This window comes from Lithobates pipiens, unplaced genomic scaffold (assembly GCF_037356315.1).
Source record: "Lithobates pipiens isolate NorthernLeopardFrog02 unplaced genomic scaffold, aLitPip1_a1.2 Scaffold_10, whole genome shotgun sequence".
In the NCBI taxonomy this organism is placed as follows: Eukaryota; Metazoa; Chordata; class Amphibia; order Anura; family Ranidae; genus Lithobates; species Lithobates pipiens.
In genome coordinates, this window is record NW_027507686.1 from 207,696,443 (window position 1) to 207,716,974 (window position 20,532).

General features: G+C 41.4%; 1 protein-coding gene across 2 annotated transcripts in view; it reads left to right on the forward strand.

Annotated features, from left to right (window-relative positions):
• The window catches only part of ELP4 (elongator acetyltransferase complex subunit 4), a 522,158-nt gene that overhangs the window by 290,300 nt on the left and 211,326 nt on the right, over positions 1–20,532 (forward strand). For both annotated transcript variants that reach the window (XM_077460872.1, XM_077460873.1), the window contains exon 8: positions 19,177–19,285. In XM_077460872.1, coding sequence (XP_077316998.1) covers positions 19,177–19,285 — 109 coding nt within the window. The remainder of the gene's footprint in view (positions 1–19,176; positions 19,286–20,532) is intronic.

Sequence of the window (20,532 nt, forward strand, 5' to 3'; positions counted from 1 at the left end):
AACATTGAATACTAACATTGAATATCAGGTGAAAAGTATAGTGTCACTGATACTAATAGTAAAGATGCAATCCATATGCTTTTGTACACATCTAAAATTGTGCCCGATTTCTACACCTACATTTCATTTTACACACATACTGTACATACATATATTCTATAAAAACATTCTCCACCTAGGAAGTTTTCATATTAAATGTCATATAAAATTATATTCCCATGGGTTTATCTTTGTTTTTTTATTGGCAATGATCAACAAAAGTAACTTCTTTCTAAACGTATGCAGTCAGTTACTTTGCATTTTTCATTCTAATTAATTTATATCAATGTGCCTGTTTTCACTTTGACATGAAATCGTTTATTTTTGTTGATCAGTGTCAAAAAACAAAATTAAATCCACTTTGATTCAATGTTGTATGACAATAGAGCATCAAAAAAATGTTCAATGTTCTGAGCGGTGTTTATTTTACTAATATCTTTCCATTGTATTTGGATGTACTTATTTTGACACTTTCTGTTTAATTACAAAGATTTTCTGGAAATCTAATCTTTTCATCTTTTAGTATTTTTTTGATGTTGAATCATCAGCATTTATCCCTGCCCCAAGGAGGAGCTTTCTGTCCAATATCCTCACTACAGTCTTATATGAGCATAAACGGACAGTATTGGGTAGAAGCCATTTAAAGCAGATTTAAACTGCTGCTGGCAACCAGAGCTTTTGCCATGATGTACATCTATGCACGGCATATTTGCACATTGTGACAGGCTTACCTGTCAAAGGGACCCTTCCAGCACTGCAAAGGCTGCACTGTCCTATATTGATCTGCTGCTGGCATCTTTGGCCATCTTGATCTGGTCAGCAGAGGGAAGTGCTCTAGAATTTCCTGGTAGAGGACTACACTGACTTTGGACTTGATAAAACACCAACACCAGCAGGTGACCTGGTTCCCCAAATCATCACTGACTATGGAAACGTTACACTGGACCTCATACAATTTGGATATATGCCTCGCTACTCTTCCTCCAGACTCTGAGAACTTGATTTCCAAATGAAATGCAACATTTCCCACAGTCCGTGATGATTTGGGGAGCCCTGTCATCTGCTGATGTTGGTCCACTGTGTTTTATCAACTCCAAAGTCAGTGCAGCTCTTGACCAATTTTAGAGCACTTCATTCTTCCCTCTGCTGAGTAGCTGTATGGAAATGCTGATTTCATTTTTCAGCAGGACTTGGCACCTGCCCACAATGCCTAAAGTACCAATACCTGGTTAAATGATCATGGTATCACTGTGCTTGATTGGTCAGCAAACTCGCCTGACCTAAACCCCATAGAGAATCTGTGGGATATTGTCAAGAGGAAGATGAGAGACACCAGACTCAACAACGCAGACAAGCTAAAAGCCACTATCAAAGAATCCTGGGCTTCCATAACACCTCAGTAGTGCCAAAGGCTGGTCGCCTCCATGCCACTCCACATTGATGCAGTAATTCATGCATACTATACTGTAAATGTATTTTAGCAAGCCAACAATCCTTTTTTTTGGGGGTTTTATGTAATATAATTTTCTGAGATACTGAATTTTGGGTTTTCACCCAGTTGTAAGCCATAATCATCAAAATTAAAAGAAAGAAATGCATGAAATATATTACTCTGTGTGTAACACATCTATATGATATACGAGTTTCGCTTTTTGAATTGAATTACTGAAATAAATTAACTATTTGATCATATTCCAATTTTCTGAGATGCACCTGTATAAGTTCCGGATCCACCCAGAAGCCTGGACCAGCATCTGTCTCAGGCTCTCAGCGATCCACCAAGAGCCTGAGCCAGCCTCTCCCACCCCCTCCCCAGCCCAGTACTGCAGGTGCAGAGCAGGCTCTCTGCTCACAGAATGATGTGAGCTGAGCAATCAGTGGCCTTTGATTGCTCAGTTCTAAGTGCAGAGCCAGTGGGGGACAGATGCAGGATCGGATCAGTGCTGCATCTACCTTGTTGACTGTGAATGTTTTTGTTTTTCAGATCCCATACTTCTTTTTCAAAGCACTGTATTTCATAAATATTTGCCATTTTAAAAATATATAAAATACTATTTTTATCCTTTGTTGCATCCCAGTGCTGCTGATCATCTTCAGCCTTTTTACTGCCACTTCCTCTCTACGTGTATAAACTCCATCAATGATCAATGGTTGTATGGCATCTGAGTGGGCCACAGTCCTGATGGTAATAACTATGTAATGTGTGTTGAAACAACCACTTGAAGTGGAAGCCTGTGTAGTTGGATAAAACACAGGAGCACAGTTGGGAGTTGTTGTCACCCTATAATAGGAAATACCAGAAAGGGATCTTCATGGCAGGATCACTGGGTATTATTTGAATGAAAACTACAAATTTGAAAAGATTTAAAGTGACTATAGAAATGTCAATAATGTATTAAAGTTGATTGTAATTACATATTGGGATTACATTACTTACCTGCTTATAGTTGTCCCTTATGTTTTCCTGTGGCCCTTGTTGATTGAAGCAGTAGGCTTACAGGAAAATTGGGGCACAAGGTTTCTGGGTTTGCAAATGTTTATAAGGAGTTTTTCAGGTTGGGACATCTTACATAGGTTACCATGAGGATTATAAATAATTGAGCTCTGCAGAAGCAGTTAACCAAGTACATCCGACGAGGTGGCGACCAGCAGAAGGCGCAGTCATCTCTTCCGCTGACTCTCTGCCACTTTCCCACCTGCATGAACTCTCTTTCCCATCCAGTTCCCCATCTGGCCCCTGGATTGCCAGCTTGTGTTTGATGACAAGCTATAATTTTGCACTCAATATGGGATTAGTCTAAGCTGATTTTAAACTTTAGTATCTTTTAACCTGCCACTTTATTGTAGACATCAGCTGGATGCTCAGTTTGAGATTTGGGTACTAGCAATTATTTGTGCTGGAAGCAAACTTGCTTCCAAAATCATTAAACTGAAACAACTAATTTATTTGGGAAACTTTTATCTGGCGTATTATCATTTCAGTTGAATTAAATCTTTTTTTTTTCTTGTGGAAAGCGACAAATATAAAGACCGGATTGTGTATCAGGATTTTTTTTTATTAGCTATGGTCAGTCAGTCTAACTGTCTTTGATTTATTCACTTATGATTGATAAGACTACCTGGTTGTATGTTTCTTTATCAAATGTTGATCTTCTGTCTAGAAAACAAGTATTTGAACTGTAAAAAAATCCAAGAAAATAATGTAAAATGCTGCATTTTACCAGTGGTGGCTGCATAAGGGCTCATGCACATTAATGCTGTGCTGTTTTCTGATCTGTAATGTGCATTTTTTTTTTCCTTTTGGATTTGAAAGCATCTGTATGTTATGCTATGGGCCCGGGCCCACAGCTGCGCACAGCTCTGTAAGTTGGAGCTACATTCAGTTGCTTAAAAAACAATAGCAAAAATGTACCCAACTATCCTCCAGAGTGCTTTCAGGGCTGCAAAGAACTGGGAGCACACGTACATGTCTGGTAGACATGCCCAATAGTCCACAGATTTTGTACTGATGTTTCTCTTCTTTTTTCTGTGGTGCGGGATGAAACTGTCAACGTCCCCCTGACGTTGGCGTTACTCAATTTAAACTTCTGTTACAAATTACTGCAGCTGCCTGGAAAACCCCCAATCTTGGTCCATCTGAGGTCATGAATCGTGTTACACAAGCCATGATAATTGGGAAGCTCAATACAGTAACTATAAAGGCATGGGGCAACTAATCCATCATCAACTGTGGCAGCCTGTATTGGGCGATTTAGCAATCCTGGGTTGGGACTTTTTCCAAATAAAGATAGAAATATCTGAATCTCTGCTTGCAGAATATACAAATATTTAAGAAGAAATGTTTTTGATCAGCTTAATGCGGCCAATAATACCTGGTAGGTTCCGACAGGAGCCAGCACAAAGGCGAGTGGAGACAAGGATGTGCACCAGGGCAGAGTAGATGAGTGACAGTCAAAAAGGGGAAAGAGTGAGGGAGGCCAGTCCTGATCTGGAACATCTTAATAAGTATGCCCTGTTGTGTGATATTGGGGAAACCAGTCAAGGACCAGCATTGCTGGAGCAGAGTGCCACCCCTAGCTGTCTGGGGAAAAAACTTTAGTGAGGACGGGGGTAAAGCCAAGGGAAAGGAAAGACAGATTCTGGTGGTAGGGGACTCAGTTATTAAAAGGACAGAGAGGGTGATCTGTCACAGATAACTGAAGCATCAAACTCTGTTGTTTACTGGGTTTCTGGTTCGGCACATCGCGGAGCTGGTGGACATATTTCTGGAAGGGGCTGGGGAAGACCCAGCTGTCATGATGTACTTTGCCAACAATGACGAAGTCAGAGAAAGATGTGGTGTTCTAAAAACTGATTTTAGGGACTTATGAGATAAATTGAGGAATAGGACCTCCAAGGTAGTATGCTCTGAAATACTACTGGTACCTAGAGCCACACCAGAAAGGCAGAGGGAGATTAGGAAAGTAGACAAGTGGCTGAGGAGCTGGTGTAGAAAAGAAGGGATTGGGGATCCTGGAGAACTGGGCCGACTTCTCAGTCCGTTACCGACTCTTTAGCAGGGATGGACTGCACTTAAATGGGAAGAGTGCAGCTCGGCCGGGAGAGAAGATGGACACAAGGTTAGAGGGGCTTTTAAACTAGGTGATGGGAGAGAAGGGTCCAGACATAGAGATAGCCAGCATGGAACAGATTTCAGAGGGTAGTATTGGGGGCATTAGTGGTAGGTTGACTAAAGGACCTAAACCCGAGATAAGTAAATTAACAAGTCCAAATTGCAACCTCAGAACAACCAACAAGGAGATAGTATGCGACCGGACAAAACTACGAGGCTTGTTCACTAATGCCAGGAGTCTGACTGACAAGGCGGGAGAACTAGAGTGGCTGTTGTATGAGGAGGATTTAAATTTTATGGGAATTTCAGGGACTTGGTTCAACATAACTCATGATTGGCTGGCAACCATTCAAGGGTATTCCCCATCACAGAGAGGGACATGTGAGGGACAACATCACTAATGAAGCAAGGAAGGAGGTGGAATCCTTATGGGTAGAGCTTCAAAGGGAGGAAACCAAGGGGAAAGTAATACTGGGAGTATGCTATAGGCACCGTTACCAGAGGGAGAAGGGGGAGGCAAACCTCCTATCATAGTTTGGAATGGCGGAAAGGATTGGAAGTGTCATTATAATAGGGGACTTTAATTATCCAGACATAGACTGGGTGGAAGGAACCGTGCATTTGTCTAAGGCTCGCCATTTCCTAAATGTCTTGCAAGACAACTTCATGGGTCAAATAGTAAATGCTCGAACAAGAAACAAGACAGCAATACTAGAAATACTGATTACTAACAATACAGACCTGATTGCAGATGTGGAAATACGGGACAATTTAGGAAACAGTGATCACAGGTCAATTAGATTCAGCATAAATCACACAAACAGGAAAAACAAGGGTAATACACAGACACTGAATTTCAAAAGAGCCAACTACCCTAAACTACACTTCTTGCTAGGAACAAAGAAAAAATAGGAGTGCTTTAAGAGCATAATAAATAAAGGTATTGGCTAGTGCATCCCAATGGGAAATACATTTAAAATAGATAACAAGTCCTAGGTGGCTTAACTCCAGCATAAAAATGCATATAAAAGCAAAATAGAAAGGCCTTAAAAACAATACAAGGCTGAGGGGTCATCATCAGCATTCCAACTTTACAAAGAATGCAATAAGAAATGTAAGGGTGCAATCATGATGGCTAAGATAGAACATGAAAGGCACATAGCGGAGGAGAGTATAAAAAAAACTGATGAATTTTTTTACGTATATAAATATTAAGAAAGAACATATTGGCTCTATAAAGAATGATGAAGGGAATCTGATTACAAAAGATGGAGAGATGGTCAAGATTTTAAATTTATTCTTCTCCTCGGTCTTCATGAGGGAAACAGGGGGATTCAGTAACCAAGACTACAATGTTTATCCTCATGACACGTCACAGGAAGCACCCTCATGGCTAACAGAGGCTAGAATTAGAAATAGACTTATATAAACGTAACATTAATAAGTCAGCGGGACCAGATGCCTTACAACCGAGGGTCCTTAAGGAATCAGTCAAGTGATTGCCAGACCATTGTTCCTAATTTTTACGAACTGTCTGCTGACTGGAATGGTGCCAGCTGATTGAAGAAAATGTAGCACCAATATTTAAAAAAGGGCCAAGATATATCTCTGGGAACTGCAGACCAGTTAGCCTAATATCACTAGTTTGCAAGCTCTTGGAGGCGATGATAAGGGACTATATACAAGATTTTAGTAATAAAAATGGTTATTTAGTAGTAATTGGCACGGATTCATGAAGAATCGTTCTTGCCAAACCAACCTATTACCTTTTATGAGGAGGTGAGCTGCCATCTAGATAAAAGACGTGGTGTATCTGGATATTGCAAAGGCATTCGATACAGTTCCCCATAAACGTTTACTGTACAAACTAAAGTCTGTCGGCATGGACCAAAGAGTGAGTACATGGATTGAAAACTGGCTACTGGGGTGAGTTCAGAGGTGGTGATAAATAGGGAGTACTCAGAATGATTTGGTGTGGAAAGCAGGGTCCCCCCAAGTTCTGTTCTGGGACCAATCCTATTTAATTCCTAAACAATCTGGAGGATGGGATGAACAGCGCAATCTCAGTATTTGCGGACGATACAAGGTTAAGTCAGGCAATAACTTCTACGCAGGATGTGGAAACCTTGCAAGAAGATCTAAACAAATGAATGGGGTGGACAACTACATGACAAATGAGGTTTAATGTTGAAAATTTTAAAATAATGCATTTGGGTGCCAAATATATGAATGCAAATTACTCGCTAGGGGGAGAACCTCTGGGGGAATCAAGGATGGAAAAGGACCTGGGGTCTTAGTAGATGACAGGCTCAGCAATGGCATGTAATGCCAAGCTGTTGCAAGCAAAGCCAACAGAATATTGACATGCATTAAAAAGGAGATTAACTTCAGAGATAAAATGATAATTCTCCCACTCTACAAGGCTCTGACCGCACCTGGAGTATGCTGTCTAGTTCTGGGCACCAGTTCTCAGGGAGGATGTGCTGGAGAGGGTCCAGAGAACGGCAACAAAGCTAATAAAGGGACTGGAGGATCTCGGCTATGGGGAAAGACTGCAAGCACTGAACCTATTCTCTCTGGAGAAGAAACGCTTGAGAGGGCATATGATTTAATTGTACAAATACTGTACTGGTGACTCCACAATAGGGAGAAAACTTTTCCACGCAAGGGAATTTAAAAAGACACCCAGCTATTCACTAAAATTAGAAGAGAAGCAGTTTAACCTTGGGTTCTTTACTGTTAGAGAGGTAAAGATGTGGAATTCTATCCCACAAGCAGTGGTTTCAGTCAGGAGCATTGATCATTTAAAAAAACAATTAGGCACCTAAACGACCATAACATACAGGGATATACAATGTAAAAGCACACACACAGGTTGGACTTGATGGACTTGTGTCTTTTTTCAACCTCACCAACTATGTAAATAGGATTAAGGGGAAGGGAGTTCCGCACCTGGCGTTTGGCTGCCATTTGCATAAGCACAGGATTAAGATTAAGGGGTGAAAATTTGGAAAGGTCATTGTGGACCATAAACCAAATATACACTATATTACCAAAAGTAATGTGACGCCTGCCTTTACACGCACATGAACTTTAATGACATCCCAATCTTAGTCTATAGGGTTCAATATTGAGTTGACCCACCCTTTGCAGCTATCACAGCCTCAGTTTTTCTGGGAAGGCTGTCCACAAGGTTTAGGAGCACAGAGTCCTGACTTCAACACAATAGAACACCTTTGGGATGAATTAGAGCGGAGACTGTGAACCAGGCCTTCTCGTCCACATCAGTGCCTGACCACAGAAATGCGCTTCTGGAAGAATGGTCAAATATTCCCATAGACACACTCCTAAACCTTGTGGACAGCCTTCCCAGAAGAGTTAAAGCTGTTATAGCTGCAAAGGGTGTGCCAACTCAATATTGAAGCCTACAGACTGAGACTGGGATGCCATTAAAGTTCATGCTTGTGTAAAGGCAGGCATCCAAATATTTTGGTAATATAGTGTACTTCAGATGATCTGTAATTTGTAATTGGAAAAGCTGAAAATGGTCATACGGGAGGGGGCTATTATAGGAAAGTTAAAGGATTTTTCCCAGCTCACCAGTTGTTCCAAGATTCTTTAGAAGTCCTCTTCGACTTGTAATAATGTTTGAAATGAAGCTGGTAACCCATCCAGCTATATCATGGCATCATCTGCCTATAACCTGCAAGTGCATTTCTGAAGGAGAAAAGGAGCAAATATGTCTTCGTTGGTGCGAACCCTGGCTTGAGGCATCCAGTATAAGAGCTGGACCCACTGGAGGAACCTAGGGCCAAAGAAATCCCAGTCAAAGGTTTTCAACACATTTAATAATATAACAACAGCAATATGATTACAAGAATAAGCTCGGTAAATATGCATGTGCAGTAAACCTTGGTTTGAGAGCGTTTTCCAAAACAAGCAAAATTTTTAACAAAATTTTTACTTGATATACAAGTAGCGTCATGTCACAACTGAGTATAAAAGCAAAGAGAAGCACCTCTAAGTGTAGCAATACAGTTACATTTAATGAAGGTAAAACATTTAGAAACTTATATGGTTGATTAAAACAGGCACATCCAAGTATGTAGGCATCCGGGGTAAAGCTGTCCACATAGACCATCCTCCACACCACCATCGACGTCATCCCTTCCACGCTGCGCTCCATGAGCACTTTAAACCTCTTTTTTTTAGATCGCTCTACTGCAGGGTAGTCTTCCCGGTCACAATTGCAGACTTTGAACAGCTTTACCCCGGATGCCTGCATACTTTGATGTACCTCTTTTAATCGTCAACCACGTGAATTGCTAAATGTTGTACCGTCATTAAATGTAACCATATTGCTACACTTAGAGGCGCCTCTCTTCTATTTTATACTCTCCAGCTCCTGCTGGATTTTGCTTTTAATCCCTTGTGGAGGCTGCTATTTGTGGATAGACATTTTATGGTTATACACCCTATCACATTGCTATAATCTTTTTATATGGACTATAAACTGAAGGATTTATGAATAGATAGTTGTGGAACAAATCATCTCAGTTTCCATTAATTCTTATGTTGAAATTCACTTTGATATACAAGTGCTTTGGATTACATGCATGCTTCCGAAACAAATTATGCTCACAATCCAAGGTTTTACTGTATAGACCTTATATTGTCATGAGTTCCTTAGCCTGGCATAAACCCAGACTGGTCAGAGTGGATGAGACAGAATAACCTTGGTCAAACATAATGCCAGGACCTTCATTAAAATGTTGCTATATAATAAGAAGATGGGACGATGTGAACTCCTCTAATCCTTACCCAGCTTTGGGATTAATACAGTAATGGCCTGTATTAATTAAGGGGCTTTTGTTTCTAAGTGGACAGCATCCCCTGAGGAAGCCTTGGTTGAGGTTGAAGCATGTTGGGAACCACATCAATCATGCTGTAGCCATAAGGACTGTAATACATGTATTTGCTGTAAAATAGTTTTTAAACATTTTTTAACCAATGTCAAAATAAAGTGTTTTTCTTTTACATGCATCTCTTTACTATTATATACACCTTAAAAATCTCAGTAATATTTCAATACTTCACGATCTTTCATTGGCCATACACACTGAGTTTGTCACATGATCTTAAATATCTTGAGTCAGTTTTTGCCATATAATGCCACCAATGTTTGTGACCAATGACATACAATGTGTCATAAAAGATTTGCTGCCCCTAGAAAATAAACAGATGTCATACTTTGAGCAATCTGGTGCAAATTACAAAAAAAAAAGATGCTATAGGCTGCAAGTGCAGTTCTTACATTTACATTTAATACACAATGTCCATTGTGCATTCCAGGTAGAAAGAATTACTACTGTATAAACTTGTGATTTATCGCTGCTGTCATAGAGAAGAGGAAGCTTTTATTTTAAAAGCCTGGTAGTTACAAGCTGTGATTCCCACCACCCCAGCACACGATGATGTGACAGAATCGCTGTAGCGGCGTCGCTCTCTTCAACTACTGCTAATTTATAATGTTTCTACCATTGTTATACAATGCCATGTACCAGTTGCAGAGCTATTGTGTGCTTCTACGCTTGATCCTCTTTTGAAGTTCTACACAGGTCACTGCCACTCATTGGAGAGCTCCAAGCGCTGGCAATGCAGGTGCAGGTTCTGCTGTTTTCCATGAAATCATGACATGCAAATAGTGTGTCTTAAAACACTGCAACACCTTTGTTTTTGGCAGGTTCAAACTCATTAGCTAATGTATGCACACCCACTCAACACAACTGACATTGATGGCAGAGATAAAATCTGAGTGGAAGATCTTATCAGAATAAAATACATTTTAAATCGAAACTAAGAAAAAAAAGGGTAAAAAGGTTCTCCGTGGCTTTGAAGAGTTTAGGGGTTCACCTGAGTCACCAAGTAGCAAGGCGAAACAGTTACGGGTGCATCTCTCATTTGAGAGATGTCCCATCAATTGCTGTCCTCCCAGGGAGTTAAGGGAAACCTCCATGATAGGGGTACAAGGGATAAACCTGACAGAGGCGCCAACACTTCTCTGCACTATCCAAAACAGTTTTACTGCATACGTTTTTAACCAGTTTTGGAAGATGATAGAGCACAAATGACCGTAGACTGGCTATCTTCTTTTGTTTTTTTATTTGCATTGTAATTTACTTATTAAAATTAACCCATGTCTGAAGAGGTAGACAACAAATTGCTCATTGATACATTATTTGTACTTCCTGAAGACTACACTACATAACTGAATGTCTTTCTGCTTCTGTTATCACCGGTCACATTCAGGGCTCATTCAGATCTTTTGTGCCACTGCAAAATGCATGTTTTAGCATGCAACGCTCAATAGCACTCATCCTGGTGCGTTGCAATGCTATTTATTTTCAATGACATCCTAACATACTGTTACAGTAGCAGGCAATGTACCCACGCTACAACACATCAGTCATAGCATGTGGTTTGCTACACTAATAAAAGGTATTATTAGTATACAGGATTTATATAGCGCCAACAGTTTGTGCAGCGCTTTACAACGTGAGGGCACACAATACAGTTACAATAAAATTCAATACAGGAGGACTCAGAGGACTTGCTTGTTAGCGCTTATTATATAAAAGGAAGGGTCAAGTGATACAAGAGATAATAACCGCGTGGGCAGGGGAGGGGGGGGGGGGTGAGCTGGTGGAGAAAATAAAAGTACAGTTACTAGGTGGAAGCAGGCTAGGCCTCCCTGAAGAGGAAAGTTTTCAGGGATAGCCCAAAACTGGATAGAGTTGGAGATAGGACAGATTAGGGTAGGGAATTTCAAAGGATGAGAGAGGCTTTAAAGAAGTCCTGAAAGCAAGCATTGGAGGAGGAGATAAGGGAACTAGGGAGCAGGAGGTCTTTGGAGGAACAAAGAGAACGATTTGGTTGGTATTTTGAGACTAGGTTAGTGATATACCTTGGGGCAAAGTTGTGGATGGCTTTGTAAGTTATTGTTAGTAATTTGAGTTTCATTAATTGAAAAAGTGGCAGCCAATGGAGGGATTAGCAGAGATGGGTAGCAGATGCTGAGGGATTTGTAAGGTGGTTGAGTCTGGCAGGAGCATTCATGATGGACTGAATAGGGGTTCGAAAGATTTTAAGGTAAGCCAATAAGGAGCTATGAATTTTCTTGCATTAGCTTGAACTGTAGAGCTTCAAAGACTCAGTCCACTCACCAACTTGCATTTTAGAGCATTCCACCCCCACTTATTCATTCATAACAAATTTCCTTTTTTTGGAAGGGTAGCCCATGCAGTGGTTCCCACCGTCTCACACAATTTGGTTTAATGCTTTCAGCCTCCTTACTATTTTTATCCACCCAGACACACAGTCCGTCTCTGTACAGTCGATAACTTACCTTTCTGGAGATGGCCAGGCAGGCTAGAAGCGGCACTCAGCCTCAGCTCCCAAAACAAAAGACCTACATACAGCTGACTAATAATTTGATCTGGTTGCTAGGTAAGATGTGTACCTGGGAATAGAGGCTTTATCCCTCTCAAAGCTCTACAAAGTCTCCTGGTTCCAGAACCTAGTATTGATTCTGAAAAAAACAGGTTTTATTTCTCCATAGCATGTGACACATATAAACATCGTTCTCAACCCTGCCAGCCATTGCTGGATTGTATTAAGTAGTGAAGTGTTGATGCCCCATTAGATATTTGTTGCTGTCTCTGTCCCCGTTGGGGAGATTTACTCTGTCTTTGTCCTGGTAACCACTGTGTTTGGGACTGAAAGTAAAGAAAAATTCTAAACTTTAAGTTGCCCCCAGAATAAAAATAGAGGGCAAATCCTCCAATTGGGTCACATGTTCAGTTTACAATTGTATAAAAGGAAAATTCCTTAATTTTTAGAGATTTTCTCTTACTTCCTCCTGCTTGACCATGACAGAAAGTAATTGGCGATCTCCCTACTCTATTCAAAGTGAAAAAATGTTTCCCTATACATGCGCTTTAAAAGGCTGCATTGATACAGTGTACATTAATGCACAGTAATGAGTTTTAATAATTCATGCAACAATGCCTAATGTGAAGGAGACTTGAAACTTTTTAAGAAGGACCTATTTAAAGCACACACTGTTGTCAGTGCTACTGATAGGAAAAACCAGGGGCAGCCTGTCCATTAGGGGTACCCGAGTGACACCCCCCCCCCATCCTCTCCACTCTCTATAAGGAATGGATAGATTCAGGCATAGCATGAATCTATCAACTGCCACTGAGTATAGGGGGGTGTATGAGGAATGTCACTGGCGGGAAAGGGTTAACAGATCGCTGTTCCTAATAGTTAAGAGCAGACGATCTATCTCTCCTCCTCTGACTAAACCAAGATTTGTTTGTTTACACACACAGATCCCCAGCGGGCATCATGATCACCGGCTACTCGCATCTGGTCCCCCGACGTGCAGCCTGCTAAGGCTCTTAAAGGCGCTGACGTACCTGTACGGCGGTTCACGCAGGGCTGCCAACCTGACGCAGTATATGTACGTGAGCCAGTCGGGAAGTGGTTAATAAGTAAAACCAGAGCTCCGAAGAAGAGGGTTTTGCCCTTGAAACACGTCAGCTGTGCCTATGCAGATGGGCACGTTTCCTGTGTTGCGACTGCTTCTGATGCATGCAGTATTTGTAAAATATTTTGACAACCATATATCATTTTCCTTCTACTTTACAATTATGTGGCACTTTGTGTTGGTCTATCACATAAAATCCCAATAAAATACATTTACACTTTTGGTTTGTAACATGACAAACTATGGAAAATGTCAAGGGGTATGAATACTTTTTCAAGGCACAGTAGTGTACCTTTGTGAGTACATTGGCATTGGTTTTATTTATTGAAGAGGTTTGCAGTAGGTATGTTTGAGAATACCTCTCCTGCATTACAACCATTAAATCCCAGATTACTGACAAAAGAGAGCGGGGTGCAGTAGAGGATTACCTAGATCAAACTGAAGCACTGAGCAGGGCAGACTGTGTGAATCGCAAGGATTAATTTTCAGTTCTGAAAATGTACCATTAAGGCAGAACTGGACCATAATTTGCTTTGCCTGATCTCTTAACCTCCCTTTTTAGCACAACAGGTTGTCATGTGACTTGCACCATTGGGGACAGTGCCCGATGCTAGAGTATTCTGCGCCCTAGGCTAGACCAGCTACTTGCACCCCCCAAAAAAAAATTGTTTTCCATTTTTAAAAACAGGAAAATTTTCCAATTTAAGCACACCCCATGCATTTCACATACACCCCCTATACTCTAAGCACACTCCTTGCATTCCCCATACACTCCATATACTCCTAGCACACTCCATGCATTCCTCGTACACCCCCTATACTTGCAGCACACTCCGTGCGTTCCTCCTAAGCCACTCTATGCATTGCTCATACATTCCCTACACACACAGTACACTCCATGCATTCCTCATACACCCCCTGACAGCGAGGGAGGGAGTGAGAGAGAGGGAGGGAGTGACAGAGAGAGAGGGAGGGAGTGACAGAGAGAGCAGGAGGGGGTGACAGAGCCGGGAGGGGGTATAGAGAGAGGGGAGGGGGGTGACAGAGAGAGACCTGTCTGCTGGATGGTGTGTGTGATACCATTCAGCAAGATGACCAGCAGCAGGCAGGACCCGTTTTTGCAGTCACCGAGGTGCTCTACTCCTTTAAGTGGGTCTCAAAGGTGGAGCGGTCCCTGGTTGCCTGTGCCTCCCACCCGCCCTTATTCTCTGGTCCCAGGTCAGCTTGTCCTTCGGGCAAGGAGGTTGAAGGCGTTCAGGGGCTCCAGCATCTGGTAGGCCCCGGGGGCGCTGTTTCTGCATCTTCGGAGGTCTTCTCCCTCCCAGGCTATCGTTGCTTTCCCCGCCCATCCTTGCTTCCCTCCCATGGTCTCCATCTCCTGGGCTGGCTGCCTACTCGCACTGTGGGGATGTTAGCTCAGTAGCTAGAGCCGAGATGTCATCCAGGATCCTGCCCGCACCTTGCCGCCTTCACTGTCCCGCTCCTCAATCCTGCTGTCAAAGGTCCAAGCCCTACCAGCCAGGGCCCTCGCGCAGTGTCCTGCAGCTCCATGGGTCTGTGGCTGCACCCCCTAGGTGGCAGCGTGCCCTAGTCGGCTGCCTATTTTGCCTAGTGGAGGCGCCGGCCCTGATTGGGGACAGGAATTCCTGGATAGTATTTTGCCTCTTTCCTTTTCTCTTTCTCTATGTGTATGCAATGCTTAGGGAGCTCCTGTTTTTTTAAGAAAAGTGTCAACACTATAGGTATGTTTTAAAGCATCTCGATCCCTAAATACAAAGTTAACCATCCCCTGAATCATTTGAAATGTTAAAAATTGAACAGCTTGTTATCTAATGATAACCAGAGAGACAAGAGGTTTTACCAACTCAAAATTAAACGGATGGTCTTAAAAGCAATTTTTATGTGCAATTAATAAAAATCTATTAATTATTAATCTTTCAGAAACATATGAATAATTGATAGTGCGCTGGAAGCACACATCAGGGACCAGAAAGTAATTTTAACAGTAAGTGCTTGTCCGCCCTGCTAGTGCTGGCACACTGGGTGAACAGCATGCTGCAGCCCTTTATGTCTGCAGAGTGCTAGATAAGTTGCACACTGTGTGATGCTTTGAAACCAGTATGATCACAAGGATAATATTAAAGGTTACTAGGTAGTGTTTTGTTCCTCTCAGGCATAAGGAGTGTATCTATGGATCGTTCTTCTTATGAACAGGAAATAGAAAACATTACTTATTTGGCAGTACATGGACTGGAAAACACATAAGTGTAAAATATCCTGTTCATACAAAAAAAGATACTATATAATGATTAATAAACAAAATGGTATATCATGTGTCATGACAACTCTATAGATGTGTGTTGACATTCAAAGTTGATTGAACCCCATTGCTTATTTACAGTGGGCTGCAACATACAAATATAATACATATGTTGCTTGCCCTGAATTTAAAAAAGAGATTGCGCAGGACCTATATTTCTCTTAAGACAGGTTTACTTTAAAGTGTTACTAAACCCACAACAGTAAAATTAGTCTGTATACGCAGTAAAGTAAAGCTTGTTATACTCACTGTGGCACCTAAGTGGTTAAGCCCCTGTATTGTGTAAAACGGCTGTTTGATCTTTTTTTGTCTCTGATCCTCCCCTTCTTCCACTGTCCCTAATCCACCTGATGAGACAGAGCCTTTGGAGTCACTCTGCACATGCTCAGTTTGGTGTGTATTGCTAGAGAGGTTTTTTTTTCTTTTCTTGGGAGGGTATATGTGATCAGCACGGGGCCCGATCAGCACTGTCCCGACAGAGGGTCAGGGGTCCTGCAGTCTTATAGGGCAGTGAGAGCAGAATGAAAACTCCTCCTACAAACTTTCACAAGACACTGATACAATTCACAAGACTGGTCTAACTGCTGATGAAAAAAGGTTTTAGCAGTTTTATATTTGCTACAATAATTGCATTTCCATGTGCCGTGGGAGACCAGATATAGTGAATGCAGGGTCATGGGTTTAGTAGCACTTTAGGGCCTAGCAGTTTTAATTTTATACTAAAGTGTGGCCAACCTTATTTATTTTATTAGAATGGCTGCTGTATTGTAGCAAAAGTGCTTATCAACATTTTTTTAGGTATCCCTTACTGCTGCATCTAACCGCTGCCAGGAGATCATGCGTACGTGCAAATGCCCCCTTCTATGTTGCCAGTGTCTCCTTCTACATATTATCCCACCCTAGACCTTCCATCTGGCCTTTCAACCAACCCAGCTATATTTGCCTGACTACAGGGGTGGCCATTTTTACCAATACCACAGGCAGTACGTGCCATACGCATTTACCGGTCACTTTTTTTAGTCTTGCATTTCATTAACCACTTGCTGCCCGCCAGCTGTCATATGACGGCCAGGTGGCTTGGCTTTCGTTCTGGGCGGGCATCATATGATGTCCGTCCATTTAAACAGGGAATGTGCGCAATTGTGTTTGTGCATCCCTGTACCTTTGGTGACGGCGTGTCACGGAGACACCGCTCGCCACCGAGTGGGGTAAACAGCCATTGGGCATGACTGTTTACCACGTGATCCGCCGTGATGAAGTCATAGCCAATCACATGTGCACTTTGCATGGCGCATGCTTGCGCACTTTGGTGGCAGCGTCTTCTCTGGAACAGTGCTAGTCATCGACGCTGGGAAACAGCCAATAGCCGGTTTACCACACGATCGGCTGTGAGCCTTTCACAGCCGATCACTAAATGTTAATACAGAGCGTTAACAAGATGTTACCAGTTCTCCTCACACACCGATAATTACCGCTTACAGTGTACACCTGCACACACCGATTGCGCCCCCCTCCCCCCCAACAAAGAGGACCTGTCACTACCCATCAAAGTAGCTATCACAGTCCATCTGAGTACCCGAGTACTTGTCACAGTCCATCTGAGTACCCGAGTACTTGTCACAGTCCATCTGAGTACCCGAGTACTTGTCACAGTCCATCTGAGTACCCGAGTACTTGTCACAGTCCATCTGAGTACCCAAGTACCTGTCACAGTCCATCTGAGTACCTGTCACAGTCCATATGAGCACCTGAGTACCTGTCATAGTCCATATGAGTACCGAGTACCTGTTACCAGCCCATCAGAGTAACCGAGTACCTGTCATCAGCCCATCGGAGTATCCGAATACCTGTCTGCAGTTCATCAAGTTACCTGACTACCTGTCTCCAGCCTATCAGAGTACCCCAGTACCTATCTGAAGCCCATCAGTGCACCCAAGTACCTATCTGCAGCCCATGCCTGGTAGAATATACGTTGGGGGGTTTGCTTTCCAAAATGGAGTCATTTTGTGGGTAATTCCACTGTCCTGGTGCTCAAGAACCTTCAAAAGTATGATAGGTAAGAATGAAATGAGATGTGTAATTTATGCTCCTAGAATGCCTGAAGGTACTGCTTTAATGTTGGGCCTCTTTATGTGGCCATGCTGTGTAAAAGTCTCACACATGTAGTATCACCATACTCGGGAAGAGTAGCAGAATGTATTTTGGAGTGTAATTTTTGCTATATACATGCTATATGTAGTATCTTTTAAATTGACAACTTTGTGTACAAAAATGCGTTTTAATTTTTTTTTCTACATTTTCCAAAAACTTCTGGAAAAAAAATGAACCGTTCAAAAGACTCATTATGCCTTATGGGGTTGTAAGTGCACTGTATTGAGGTGGTTAATCATAAGTAATTTTGTACACAAAAAACTGAGTTACAGTAATGCCTTTGAGTGTTTTAAGAGTACAAGTTAAAATAATGCTTCCCAAATTTGGGCCAACCTAAAATATCACTTTTGACAGGAAGGGCCCACTTTTATCCAAATTTGGATAGAGTAGATTTAGAACACCTGTCAGGTTTTTATGGATATCTGTGTCCCTGTTGGGATGATTCATGCCAACTTTTCACTTGGTGACCATTGTCACAGAGACAGAAATGGGAAATGCAAAATTTTACAAATCAGGCACATAGGAAATATCTTCTAAAGTGGACACCTCTTCTGGTGACAGCTGTCCAAGTTTACTTTTTTCCCCGCACTTTGGGTGACTCATTTTCCTGTCCTGTCTTTGTTAGAGAAAGTGAGGTAAAATCTTTCCAATAGGGGTGCAGCAGTACTAATACTGGATAGAGTTTGAAAAGCTGCTCTAAAATAAAAATAAAAAAGTATAGCTGAAGTTCTGTTTTAAGCTGATCTCTGGGCTCCCCAGACCTCTGTATCCCGATTGCTGGCAAAGATAAAAAATGAATTCCCTTTTATTCACCTTATGTGATGCTCCAGTCCCTTCTACTATTTACAGGAGGCAGGGTCCTTCTTCTTGTGGTGGCCCCAACACTGCCTGTGTGATGTGGCACTTCGAATTGGCTGTCCAGCAGCAAGGTCTTTCTGGATCCAGAAGTGGATAATATTTGTGGGAGGCAGGGTCTATCTTGTGGTGTCCACAACAATGCCTGTGTGGCGTGGCACTTCTAATTGGCTGCCCAGCAGCATGGTCTTTCAGGATCCTGTAGAGGATTCTGCAGTGATGACATGAGCATTATGGAACTGTCCAAGACCAAGTGGCATGGGCACATCTGCAGTGCTGTTTTTTTTTTTTGTCCCCCACATGAAGAAACTGCACAGACACAGGTCTTGGACTACAGATTTAGATCAATATATCCTTCTTTACAAGGTAAAAAAAAAAATGCAGAATAGGTTAGAGGGAGCTGGAAGGAAGGTCATCATTAGCCTGGATATAGGCTTTAAGGCAGTAGAATACAGTGAATAGTTTCCTCTTATTATGCCTTATGTGTTCTCTTCTACAAGTCGCTCTATATAATCACCGCACATTGGGAAGCTTTATAGTGTGGATTTATTTCTGCCTATTTGGCAGCTCATTGATAAGACACAGATTTATCCTGCAAACACTAATTACATCCTCCTCAATGTTTATTTTGTTTTGCTTGTTTTACAGAATAAAGCAATTACAGTGCGTGTAAGAAACTTGTCAGATACAGTCGTTGGCCTTGAATCATTTATCGGCTCAGAGAGGGAATCCAATCCATTATACAAAGACTATCATGGTGAGTTAATTTGTCTGCACATCCAGGAGATAGCTATGGTGCCTAAAGTGTACATGGAGTTCTGGTCACCTGTCCCTTTCTTGTGCTTGAACTGTGCTGTAGCATGTGTTCATGGAATTTACTATTGTGCCCTGAGTGATCATTCCTTCACTTAGGGCTCTGAACACATCCTCCAGATGGTAGCTCTTTCTGGAAGATACAACTATGAGTACTCATCAACACTAGGTTCAGCTCTGAACATAAGTGAATTATTATATACAGGGTACGAGGTGCATCCAGGGCTGAGCACAGTACGACTGAGTATTGGCAGTTGCAAACCACAGAGACAACCATTGTATGTCTGAAAGATGGCTTCACATTGTGCATTCTAGGGGGGCTAAGCTCAAATCTGGATGTTGCACTGTGTTTTCTGCAGGGTGGATAAAAATCAATGATTTAAAAAAATTAAATAAAAAAACAAAAGATTTTTTATTTTATTTTTTTACTTATATCAGATTTTTATCTAATTTATTTTAATAAAATGCTTTTGGACTAAAAATCTATCTGAAGATAGTTTTCTATTTAAGATGCATTAAAAATGTAGTTTATTCAGCATGAAATGGAGCTTAGTTATGTAACATTAGGGTGTATATTCTGCAATATTTACATTTTTGGTAAACTCATTCAATGAATCCAGGCTCTGCAAGCTGAGATAACATGCACTGCATTGATGCATTCACATAATTTCACAGTAACCATGAGATAAAACAAAAAAGAGGGGACATTTGGTACTTTAAATGAAGCACACGGCTTTGTGGTGATGAAAACAAAATTGATAAATAATATCATATTTATTGGTACATATACACATATTGAGTCATAACAAAATATAGTGAATATGTACCATGTATTACTAATGAGCAAAAGAAGGTGACTTCTTTTTTTTTTATTACAAACGTTTTTTAATGGGACAAATTAAATATTACAGTCACTTGACAGTATACTTTGTATAATAAGTGTGATAGATACATTTATAAAAGTCAAGATAATAACAAAAAGGAGAAAACAGAAAAAAACAATTTTTTTGAAGCATACAAGAAATCAGCAAAGAAAAAACAGAACGTATACAGATCATTAATATCTAACATTGCGTATCTTACTAGATATAGGGGGAGGGTATACCTGAGTGTTATAATACTATGAGGTCTGGCCAGCTATATTGGTGTTTAAACCTGTGGACTCAAAATATTCCTATGAGCCATCCAGGC